The sequence below is a fragment of the Ambystoma mexicanum genome, chromosome 6q, assembly GCF_040938575.1.
Source record: "Ambystoma mexicanum isolate Mex_15411 chromosome 6q, UKY_AmexF1_1, whole genome shotgun sequence".
In the NCBI taxonomy this organism is placed as follows: domain Eukaryota; kingdom Metazoa; phylum Chordata; class Amphibia; order Caudata; family Ambystomatidae; genus Ambystoma; species Ambystoma mexicanum.
Window position 1 is genome coordinate 730,464,643 of NC_090937.1, and position 12,202 is coordinate 730,476,844.

Here is a 12,202-nt window from a genome sequence, read left to right on the forward strand (position 1 = left end):
CCACGGTAGGCAGACTGTTAACGGAAGCACCGATACCGTTAGCAACGCTGCCGGTGCTTCTTTGTCCCCACTCCCATAGATTCTTTTGGTACTCTTTTGGAATGGGGATTTATATTTTACCGGCGCCTTGACTTATCGGGACGCCGGGGCTGTAATCTCCCGGTGGTACCGGGAAGTCAGGCACCGGTAAATATTTAAGGGTCTGGCTGCAACCCACCGGTAGCACCAGCAGGGTTACCACCGGAACCGTAATGAGGCCCATTGTTATTTCAATAAATGTTGTCATTTGGTGTGGTACTCGTAACGTCAACCCTATTGACTGTTCGCCCACACATAGTCCTTTACCTAACTTACCTTCTGGACTCAGAACTAGTTTTTAACTCACTAAAAGTCCACTCTGCTGCCCTCTCTTCTTACACCACCTTTCAATGCAAAGTTTCATGGTGTAAAGCCCCTGTAATCAAGGCTTTTATGGAAGTGATAAAGAGACTTCACCCCCCTATTTGTAATCCAACTCCCAGGTGGGACTTGAATGTCGTCCTTGCTAAAGTTATAGGCCCTCCTTTAGAACCAATGCTCAAAGCTAGTCTTAGGGTTCTCACCTTTTAAGACTTCTTTTCTGGTGGCTATTACTTCTATTAGGAGGGTAAGTGAACTGCAGGCTCTCACAGTTCAAGACCCATATGTAACCATTCATAAGGACACAGTGGTTTTGCGCACACATCCATACTTTGCACCTAAATTCATCTCCATGTTCCATGTATACCAATCCATAGAACTTCCATCTTTCTTTCAAAATCCTACTAATTCAGTTGAAAGAAGCCTCCATATGCTAGTTATTAGGAGCGCAATGATGTACTACCTCAATAAGACAAAACCACTTGGGAAGACCGATCAATTCTTTGTTTCCATTGCTACTGGTACAGAAGGGGATCATGTCTCTTAAATTGGTAATCTCTGAATGGATTGTTAAATGTATCCAGATGTGTTGCTCTCTTTCAAAGTGAGTTTTACCTTTTACGCCTAGAGCACCTTTTACTCGAGGCACAGGAGCTACTATAACTTTCATTACCAATATTCCTCTAGATGCTATTTGCAAAGCAGCTACCTGGAGTTCTATTCACACCTGTACACAACATTACTGCTTGGATACAGATTTCACGACTGAATCTCAGGTGGGACAGGCGGTGTTAAGACCTCTTTTTGCCACTGTCCCTTCAAACATCCCACCAGCAACTCCTAGTACTGTTCGCTAGTCTATGCACAGCAAGTGATTCTAAGAAAATTGACAAGAATCAGAGGACATACATTACTTACTGTAATTATATTTCTGGTGCTTGTGTCTGCTTAGATTCACATGCGCCCACGCTTCCTCCCTGCTTGGATTTGAAGGAACATGGACACCTTACACCTTTCCTATCCTTCTGTGCTTACTCACGCTTTCTCTTCAGTCTCCCTCAAGGCAGAACAAAAACAACCGGGGGAACCTTCACACGCGAGGGATAATGGGTACACTACACGTCGATAATGGTAAGTAATGTACGTCATATGCTACCGAGAAAACGATGAGTACAAGAAGCTTTTGAAAAATGTTATTAATGTGTTAAAAGCTTAAATGTTAAGACCAAAGATGAGCTTGTAATAGTCCTAATGAATAAAGACAGTTTGAGGGTATGTAGATAAAACAAAGCATGGCTACATGTGTTTACTTCCCCGTTCTGCTTTCTCCCCACACACTTCGGACCGGTTAATGGTGCTAGCTCAAGTAAATGCTGATGACAAGGACTAGAAACATAGGATATGAATTCAAAATATTAGCATCCATAGCTGTGGTTGTATGGCTTCCCAAGTAATTTGAGAAGTCACCCGAGCCGTAGTGTTTTTAACTCTCTCACTGGAAGGCACCCACATGGAATTGACATCCCTTAAAAAATATTTGTAAACATAAAATTAAAAACATGGTGTTTTTAATAATAATCAGCATTGGAATATATGTAATTGCTAATAAAATCAACAATGCTAAAAGTCAGGCTAATATCTATCCTGCTGTGTTTTTTTATCTATTTATGTCCAAGTCTCCAGTGGTTTTCACAACATGCAACATAGTTGCCAATTGTGCTTTCTGCTTTTTCTGTCCATTATTTTGCTGCTATTTTTATTTTTTGTAACTTCATTCTTCATCCTTTATTTTAGCCATTCCTCAACTTAAACATCGCAAAAACAGCACCAGAAGGAGGTAAGTACATCAAACAGTCCTGATTATACTTTCAATATTAGTGACAGAGAGAGAGTTGGATGTACTATAAATACAGATTAGACAATGTGCTTCATAAATTACTGCAATGCTTTGTAATAAATACAACGGGCCTCATTACGAGTATGGAGGTAGCCATGCCGCTTTTAGCGCCATGGCTACCCATACCGGGTACCGGGTTCCGGGTCCGGGTTCCAGGAATGAGGAATTACCGGGCCATTCCGACCTTGGAGGGCCCGGTAATTCCCTTTCCTGGGACCCGGACCTTGTACATCCCCATTCGAGCCCCCATAGGGCTCAATGGGAATGGGGGATACTAACAGCGGGCCCGTTAATGACGGGCCCGTTGTTAGCATCCTGGTCTGCTAGAGGGTCCCGCTAAGGACGCCTGGTTTTACCAGACGTCCTTAGCGGGACCCGCTAACAGACCTCGTAACGAGGTGTTAGAGGGTTAACAGTGCTGACAGCTCTACCGGCGCTGTTAACCCTCTACCCCTTCCTCGTAATGAGGCCCAATGTGTATGTGCTCATTTAAAAATGTGATTACTTGCCATTGCAGGATTAAACAAAATGTATTTCTGAATGAATTGCTTTGGAAAGAACAGCGCTTATATGTTTTTATTACTTATCTTGACTCAGTAATACCTTTGTGTGAAATTTTCAATATCCCTTCAGACAGGCCATATCACCTATTTTGGCTCACCTATAGGTTGTGACTTCTGCTCCATGTTGTGTAGTATATTCCATGCTACTTAATTCTGTGCAGGGGCATCTTCCTTCACCTAAGATCAAATTTCATGCAGTTAACATTTAGGTAGGATCAGACACCTTCACAGGGATGTTCATATGATCTGTAGGGCAGCCGCTTGGTCTGAACCCTTGACATTTCAGTAGCCATTATGATGTTTCATTATAAATCCTTGATGGCAGCCATGATCCACGTGCATATAACAGCAATAGGGTAACAGAAATTGATAAAGGAATTGAGGTGAATCCATAAGCATTCCAAATGGTAAACATAATGCGACTGATTACTATTTATAGTAATTCAACAATTAGAGAAATTGTTGCCTGCATTTCAATTACAATATTCAAATAAATTGCCTCCAGTGATAATTTTTCAAATTTAAGATTCCAATACAATTCCACAGACATGTCAGTCTGCGTTACCAAGCCAAATATGTTTCTTTTAAACCATTATTATTTTTTACCTTCTTTATAACCACAACAAGTTACAGACTTGCATAAACAAACATCTACAATGCATTACATCACAAATTCTTAGCCGCCTGCTACTCCCCCCTGCACTCTCCCCCCAACTCCCTTCTCCCCAACCCCAGCCTACACCACGCTACTCAATTCCACCTCCCCTCCTGTCCTTCGTCAACCTCCCCGTTGTCAGCTCCCACTAGTGCTTGAATGTTCTTCGCAGTATTCGTCTCTTGAGCAGACAGAGGTGAGTGCTTAACTATAGATGGCACTCCAATAAGTTCATGAAAAAGGGAGGGAAAAGGCAAAATATGTGAAGATACACCACTCTAAGATTTATGAACACTTTTAGCAAGGCAGAAGAGCAAAAGTCACTTGTGAGCCAAAGTCCATAGGCTGGGCCCACTCTTAGAGAGAGCAAAGCACAAATGCGCCCAAGATCACACAGTTACACTAGGCTTTGAAAGTCTTGCAGAGAGTTTGAAAAGAGTTTAGAGAGGCTCAGAAAAGTTTAGCCAGGGTGTCCCAGGCTAACCCAGGTTCGAAAGCCGGGGGCTAAATCTACCCCATACAGTCGGTGGCAAGGGAAGCCAGGCGGAACACGGTACCTTAAGCGGGAAGGATCCTCCAGCGATGGCAGTTGTTCCTGGCAGCGGGTGCAAGTCTCGGCGTCGTCCAGGGGAAGAGAAGATCTCGACTTGGAGGAAAGATGAAGGTCGTTGCACTGCCAGGGAAGAAACCAGCCGCAGAGTTTTCCGGTTAAAGGTATTACCCTTTATTTCGCGGTCGTGTTAACACGTGGTATTCCGGTTGCCGGGGTGCTTGGCACAGGCAAGGCGGCCACGGGATGCGTCGGGAAGGCGAAAAGACGGTGAAACTGGTTATCCCCACCAGTGAAAGGAAGAGAGAGTGAGACGGTTCAGCAGGGCTCCACCGGTGGTGTCGTCTTAGCAGGTCGGCCCAGCTTCTCCCTCGTCGGATTCTTAGGTCCTGTGGCGACTTCTGAAGTTCCAGTCCCCAAAGCCCTGCTTTTATGCAGAAAACCCCCATTCACTCAGCCTAGCTGTCACTCAAACATGCTAAGTGGTGAGCCGGCCGGCTCCCCACTTGGGCCAATCAGGACGGAGTGTGACTTGAGTTGCCTAGGCAACTCAGTCCAGGGTGCCTTAATCCCCCTCCACCCCTCCTAAGTACCCCAGACAGAGTGGCACCACTTTGGAGGGCTTCTGTGGAGAAGCCCGCCAAAAAAAGTGGAACAAAGGGCTCGACTTGGGTTGGAGTCACAGAAGAGAACACAAATGCCATTTTAGGACCGAGTGTTGGCAAAAAATACCAACCGGAGAATTAATAATAAATAAATAAACCGGCGGTATGTTCGGGGCTATCGTAATTAAATAAATAAAGATAGGAGCCTCGAACAATGGGAAAATCCCATAGAGAAATATTTGCGGTTGAATATAAAAAGTAGTATTCACTGCCACCAGCCAAAACTCGATCAGGGGGGCGGAGACGTGCCCCCTCGACTAACAGACCCCGGGGCAATCGAATTGCCCCAGCCAGTACGTCCACAATATGATGGTTTGTGCTGGTTCTGTTCAGAATTCAAGACTAGTAAAGTCAATGGTGACTTTACATGCCCTGGGAGACAGTAGTCAGTCCCAGGGGATGGAGTCTATACTAGGGGGTCACTATGACACCCCTGTGTTACTGCACTGAGGGTGCTGTGTAACACACATCACAAAAACACATGAAGCCCTATGGAGTAAAAGACCCCATAGCCCATTAAACACATCTAGAGTCAAAGGAACACACTCAAATCATGTCCAAGAGTGAGGGTAAAAAGAGCCTCACTCTTGGCAGGAGAAAAAAATAAACCCCAAAAATCCAGCAAAGCTGCTGGGGGACTCACTAGGTTAGGAAATTCAGCCTAAACAGAGAATTCTCCCTAACAGTGTTCGAGGCTATGAGAATTAAATAATTAAAGTTGGTAGCCTCGAACAATGGGAAAATCTCCTAGGAAAATATTTGCAGTTGAATATAAAAAGTAGTTTCCACTGCCACCAGCCAAAACTCGATCAACGGGGACGGAGACGTGCCCCCTCGACTAACAGACCCCGGGGCAACCGAATTGCCCTGACCAGTACGTCCACAATATGATGGTTTGTACTGGTTTCTGTTAATAATTTGGGACTAGTAAAGCCAATGGTGACTTTACACGCCCTGGGAGACAGTAGTCAGTCCCAGGGTATGGAGTCTATGGTGGGGTGTCACTATGACACCCCGGTGTTACTGCACGGAGGGTGCTGTGTAACACACATAGGAAAAACACATGAGACCCTATGGAGTAAAGGACACCATAGCCCATAAAACACATTTCCAATCAAAGGAATACCATTAATCATGTCCAAGAGTGGGAGAAAAAGAGTCTCACTCTTGGCAGGAGGAAAAAAAACAAACTCCAGAAATCTAGCAAAGCTGCTGGGGGACTCACTAGGTTACGAAATTCAGCCCAAAGAGAGAATTCTCCCTAACAGGAGCGCTCCAGGTAGTGGTGTGACTCGTGTTGCTACGCGTCCCAGGAACTATGTACCTTCCTCACATGCAGCGCCGGACATGCAGTCATGGTCAATGCGGTTGCCGCTTTTTAGATGCACCAAGCGCCCTGCTTCTTCTCCTCAACATACTGAACCCTCTGCAACCATCTGTGCCCACACCTGTCCCTGTCAGTCAACTCTTCTAACTTCCAGTCTTGCAGTTCCACACATAGGGCCGAGTTGGCTAGTGCTGGGGCCTAACTTCATTTCACTGCTTGTGTTGTCGCAGCTTCCCTTATTGTTTAGGCCAGGTTGCCCTTCATCTTCTGGGTTACTTCTGTGGCGTTCATCCACATAGTTTGTATCCTTTCACTCCTCATAAGGCTACAGCAACCATGTTGTTATTGTACTGTATTTGCGTGCGTTATTGACCATCTTCGTGTGGCTCTCTTTTCAATAAAGCTGTCTCTCATCACTGTGCAGTGCTCTTTCCGTGTCCCGGCGTATATGGAAATCTGGCTTGTACAAATCGCTTAGTATCACTAGTACAGTGTGCCCGCTCTGTGTCTTCTTTTACTGCCACTGTATCCTTTCATAAAATGAAATGTAGCTATTTCAGCCCCTCTCCTAGGGTTCCGTTATGTAGCCGAATGCGGTTGATCTTTTTGGGTCATTTCAGCTCGACTGCCTTTCATCTCTCCCATTCTCTCACACTCGCCAACATTCGCAAACTGTGACAGAGCGTCGGCTGCCACGTACTGATCTCACCATACATTTTCATCTGAGTAGTCCGGCGGGGTGTCTGGGTTGCCTTCCAGTGTGGGTGCCGTGACACCCCGGACCATCTGGTCACACAGATTTCTTTCGTTCTGATCCGCCGGCACTTCTATGGTGCTTGCCGAGCCTCTTGTGCACTACCGCTCTGTTTAACACCGCCTGTCTGTCGTCCGCTTCCTTTCGGTTCAGAAATTACTGCCGGCCGAAGCATACTTCCATCTTTTCCGTGTTAATGCCGCTCGTTCTTCTTTCTTGTGGGCCGTCTGATTCCTTTCTTAGTCGCCATTTTGCTTTGTCCTCCGACGGGATGCCGGAACAGTTCTCCAGCACAAAATATGCGAACCATGTTATTATTCACTGCAAAGCTCCACGCACGTTGTTACCTGCATATTCATACATCCATGGCATCAAACATTCATGTCACAACCAATGCAGTGCATACTTTTTCATCAGGATCCCCCAGGATCTGCAGGAGCACCACAGGACCACGTCCTATCTCATGGCTCTGTAGCCACGTACCCGCACACTGCCAGATATTTTTTCAGTATTTCCAGAAAGCATACTAACATTTGGAAGGCTGGCTTTCTCTCATAGATATTGTAAAACATTGCGGGAGCCCCTCTATTGAGAACAAACACAGTTCAAATAATCTGTTCTATGGGAGGTTTCCCACCCAAGAAGGTCTGCAACCACGTTTTAGCTCACTGTACCTTTTACATAGGCAAAATACCCATTTGCATATCAGTCTGGTCCCACCCACTGGGGCAGTTCAGCACCAAAATGCTAGGAAATTCTCCTCTGAACAAGAGTACCCACAGCAACCCCAGACTTGTGTTTTCACCTTATTGGGCCTCCTCAGTGAGGTGAAGCTGTGCCTCTAAAAGCACAGTGAGCAAGGGGTTCCACATCTGGATTACCCTGGGTAACGCAGGGTTATTCTTAAATATGCCTCTATTATTGTCCATAGTTGCTACATGCTATATATTAGCCCACCAAGCACTAACTGGAGGATTCTCTGCTGATTTTGAAAACTGGGCAATACCAATTCAAGTGGCAACCAACAAGTGACACCAATGCATTTGGCGGGCCTCTAAGTGTGTTACTCTGTTTGTAGACCTCACCCCACATGGGAAAGATAATTCACCTATTTTTTTTTTTTATATAACTCTGAACTAAAACATCCTTCCAAAAGGACTAAACCTTTAGACACGTCCACCATGTATGGAGAGTGGTGTTCCTGTCCAAACATCCTCATCAGCACATGAGAAGAGTATGGATAACTCTTGTTCACCATCCGTGGACTTAAATAACATGTGAACAACATTTTAAAGGCATTGTGTAATCGTTTCAGAAGCTGGACCAGGAATTGTCAGAACTAGATTTGAGAAACACCTCCTCCCTACTACTCGCATACAAACATTTAGGTAACTGGATCCCAAACAAAATGGTGGAAGTACAACAATTACTTTCAAGAAATGTGATCAAGAGCTCCAAATGTGTTTTTGTTTCCTACTCCTACCCACTTAGGTTTGGTTTGGATGAGCCTAATGGCATGCTTCTTCGTGGCTAAAATGACCCCTTTCAATTATTAATAAGGCTTATTTACATTGTACATAAGTGAGGGAAACCTATTTTGGTAAAGTTGACTCAAAATGTCGAAACCTCCCCTCGTACAAACCTAAACTCTTTCCTTGTTGAGCCCCATGGAGAACTCTGTTTTATGACAAAGTTGTGCAACCTGAAAGTAAAAAGGGATAAGTGTTGGAACTAAACTTGTGACATGTTACTGAAAAGAATTCATGGTCGTTTGCGATAAGGATAACTGCAGCTTTTGATCTTCTGTTGAATCCGTAGGAGTTGTGAGAAACCTGAAGGTATTCTCACACCTAAAGGCCATCGCTCTTGGATCCAGGAAGCAGAGGAAAAGCTCTGCATTTCAGATTGCGTCGGAAGCAGCCAGATGTGATGCGGTTTGATGCATGGAGTACGTCCCTAGGCCCTTTCCTCTAGTGTTGGAAGCGGCTCAAGGAATGTGGAAAGAGGCAGCGAATGAGCGGATCGGATCAGTGTTTGAGTGAGGGGAATGCAGGGGGATTAGGGAGAGGTGGTCGTGGCCTAGAGCACGGCTTACTCTGCAGCAGAACCCCTGCCCTACCAATGCCGTACCCCTGTGCACGCCTGTGCCGGAGTGTGCTGCCTGAAGTAGCACTACAACATGTGACGACCTATTCTAAGCTCTGTCCTCAGCTTTTGTTCCCCTGCCTCTCTGCGGGAGCAGAATTCTACACTTGGCATACCTGGTATTTGTATTTTAGCCTTTTTTTTATATCTGTCTATTGGCTATTGTTCATACTCTGTTTAAAGTGGTCTATTAAGATTTGTATTAAATTCATTGTATTCATTTTTTTTATTGCAACCATTAATATTAACATGAATATAAAAAACAGAAAGCAAAAGCTCTGTAAGAACGTCAAGATACGGGCTACACAGTACCGTACACCATTTGGGGAAAAGGGCACACCGACATATACACATTATATTCAAAATGAGGTAGAAGACGAGGAATCGGCACAGGGAAACCCCATGCATGCCCGGGGGAGTGAATCAGTTTGAATGTTCTCTGCTCTGGACACTATTACTTCGAAATTGGATGCACTATTTCTACTCTGCAAGTGGCAGAATCACATGGTGAAATTAAAATTAACCTGGGAGATGCTGTGGGTGTTATACTTGGTTAAGTTATGGATTCACAAGGAACATTTAATTCTGATTGCAAATTCACCCCTTCCCCCTTGAATTCCAGGGCAAATTTAGACATATGTGGCCCCATGCTTGTGGAAAGCTGGGATGCCAATTAACCAACCCCACACTGATGCCGAATGGTCTTAGTCTATTCCTCAATCCTTGGCTTCTAGATATGTGTTGCCGCACAAAGATGTGTTAAAAGTCACTACAGTAATTGAGGAGCCAGCTATAGAAGCCATAAATATGGAACAATCTTTGATTAAAAAGTCCCCCCCCCACTAAACCGAGGACAAAGAGATGCTGATTGGCTCCAGCTGTGCGTTTGTTGTGACAAAACAAAAGAGCCCCCTCTAATATCTACTCTGATGTGGTGAAAAGCAAAATGACTATCACTAAAGGAAGAAATGTAATTGCTGGCAAAAATATTGTTACTAATGAGTATTCTGATGGTTCCGCAAGACGAGTGGTATTGCAAGGCCCCTTGGACAATTGGATGCAGCCCATTCGCCCCGATAACTGAGTTTTTTCATCTAAAGCAAGTGTGAATGCTGCTGAGGAGGTATTGAATAATTAACAGGTTGTTGCCCCTGTTTCCTCTGATGATTGCCTACAGTACATTTGTGGGCCTGTGGAACAACGCATGTTACGTATTTCTGGCCCCTGTTGCCCAGCACCTTTGTGTGGTTCAGCAAACAATGATCAGGGGCATGGGGTAGATCAAGCTATATAAAGTGTCAATATTTTGGCTTGTACAAGCGACGAGCACCATGTTAAACATATATCCCCATTAAGTAAGGGAGATGGTAATGTGGGATCTAGTTCTGACCACACAACCTGGCTCGCGGAAGCTGAATCCCCAAGTGTGAAACCATTAGTTAAGACACAGGTGCTAAGCATTTTTCAGGAGTGTGAGGGGAATAGGTTCTAAATACATACAAATTGTAGAAAGTGAACCTAGCAAAGCCAGTCCTTTTTTTCACATTTGTTTTTATTAAGCATTTTTCAAACCAAGAACATACCGGTCCATGACCGCTCAAACCCAAACCTGAACCCCCCACCCCTGTCCGAAATTCGAGAGCCTCTTAGGGTCAAAATGCCACCTGTGCAAAAGTTTTATCCCATGAAGTTTATATTGGGCCGATATTGAAGTTTTGTGGACCATTGATCTGACATCGGACCCAGGTCTTGCTCCCATCTTTTACGCAGGGTTTCTGTCTTGTCCCCTTTAATCTCATTGAGAGCCGCGTAGAAACCTGAGATGAGTCCCTTCGTGTGGGAGGACTCACTCAGGATAGTTTCCAGGGGGGAAAGCTCTCTCATGAGGTTGTCCTTCCATTTCTTTGCCGTCAGTGCACCCTTCAGTTGGAGGAATCTGAACACATCCAGTGGACCCCTTTTAGTCCGGCCTCTAGGTCCTGAATTGAAATGCACCCCTTGGGTTTTACTAACTGGCCCACCCTTTCCAGCCCTGCCTCATACCAGTCGTGGAACCGTGATGGGTCCATTATGCTGTCACGGATCGGCGGGGTCCATATGCAGCTCATGGGCGATGGCCATGTTGTGAGCTCTCTCATCTCACTCTTCTGCCACCACAGTTTGAGTAGGGAGCCCATTGCAAAATGGTTGACACTTTTCGGGAAGGCGTTCCTTGGGGCCCATAGCCGTTCCCCTAACGATACCGGCCTCATCTTGTGATTTTCAATGGCCACCCATTGTTTCTGCTTGTCTCCTCGTAGGTGGGGGATTAGGGCCCTGAACTGGGCTGAACGGTAGTACGTGTACATATCAGGGAACCCTGTCCCCCCCGTTTCCTTGGGCTGGGTCAACCTAGCGTATGGTATTCTCTGCTTTTTTCCTTGCCACAGGAATTTGAGTAATATTTTCTTTATTTCTGTGAAGTGGGCCCCTGGTATGGCAATGGGAAGCATTTGGTATTGATACAGTAACTTAGGAAGCACTACCATTTTTAAGGCGTTCAGACGCCCCAACCATGATATTGTCATTTTCGCCCACCTGGTAAGATCCTTTGTTATTTCAATCACCAGTGGAGGTATGTTATCATTGTACAATTTTTCGGTGGATCCTGTGATGTCGATGCCCAGGTATCGCAGGGTTTGTTGCGATGTCGGGATGCCTCCAATAGTTGCAATGTCTCTATTGTGGGGTTCTATGTCCTTGTAGAGGAAAAGGGTTGATTTTTCGCGGTTTACTTTTAGCCCAGCCCATTTACCAAAATTTCGAATCCCATTCAGTACCGTTGGGACATCAGTTTGCAGATTTGACAGGTAGAGAAGGATGTCACCCGCAAACATCACTAGCTTGTATTCCTTCTCTCCCACAAAGACTCCTCTAATGGTCTTTTCTCCTCTAATATTGTTCCCCAGCGGTTCCATGGACAGGGCATATCGGAGCGGTGACAGGGGTCAGCCCTGCCTGGTTCCCCGTAAGAGGGCGATTTCTCTCGACACTGTGTTGTTGACCACCACCCTTCCTTTCTGGTTTCTGTATATGGCTTGGATTCCTCTTACCACCGTTTCCCCAAACCTCATGTTGCCCAGCACAGCCCATAGGAACTCCCATTCTACTCTGTCAAAAGCTTTTTCAGAGTCCATGCTTAAGCAGGCTTGATTACCTTCTAGGGACCTTGTGTGCTCCATAATGTCTAGAGTTTTCCTTATCGCAT

General features: G+C 45.3%; 1 protein-coding gene across 2 annotated transcripts in view; it reads left to right on the forward strand.

Moving 5' to 3' along the window:
• The window catches only part of ARHGAP10 (Rho GTPase activating protein 10), a 2,208,119-nt gene that overhangs the window by 1,189,289 nt on the left and 1,006,628 nt on the right, over nucleotides 1-12,202 (forward strand). For both annotated transcript variants that reach the window (XM_069631250.1, XM_069631251.1), the window contains one exon: nucleotides 2,194-2,236. In XM_069631250.1, the coding sequence (XP_069487351.1) occupies nucleotides 2,194-2,236 (43 nt within the window). The remainder of the gene's footprint in view (nucleotides 1-2,193; nucleotides 2,237-12,202) is intronic.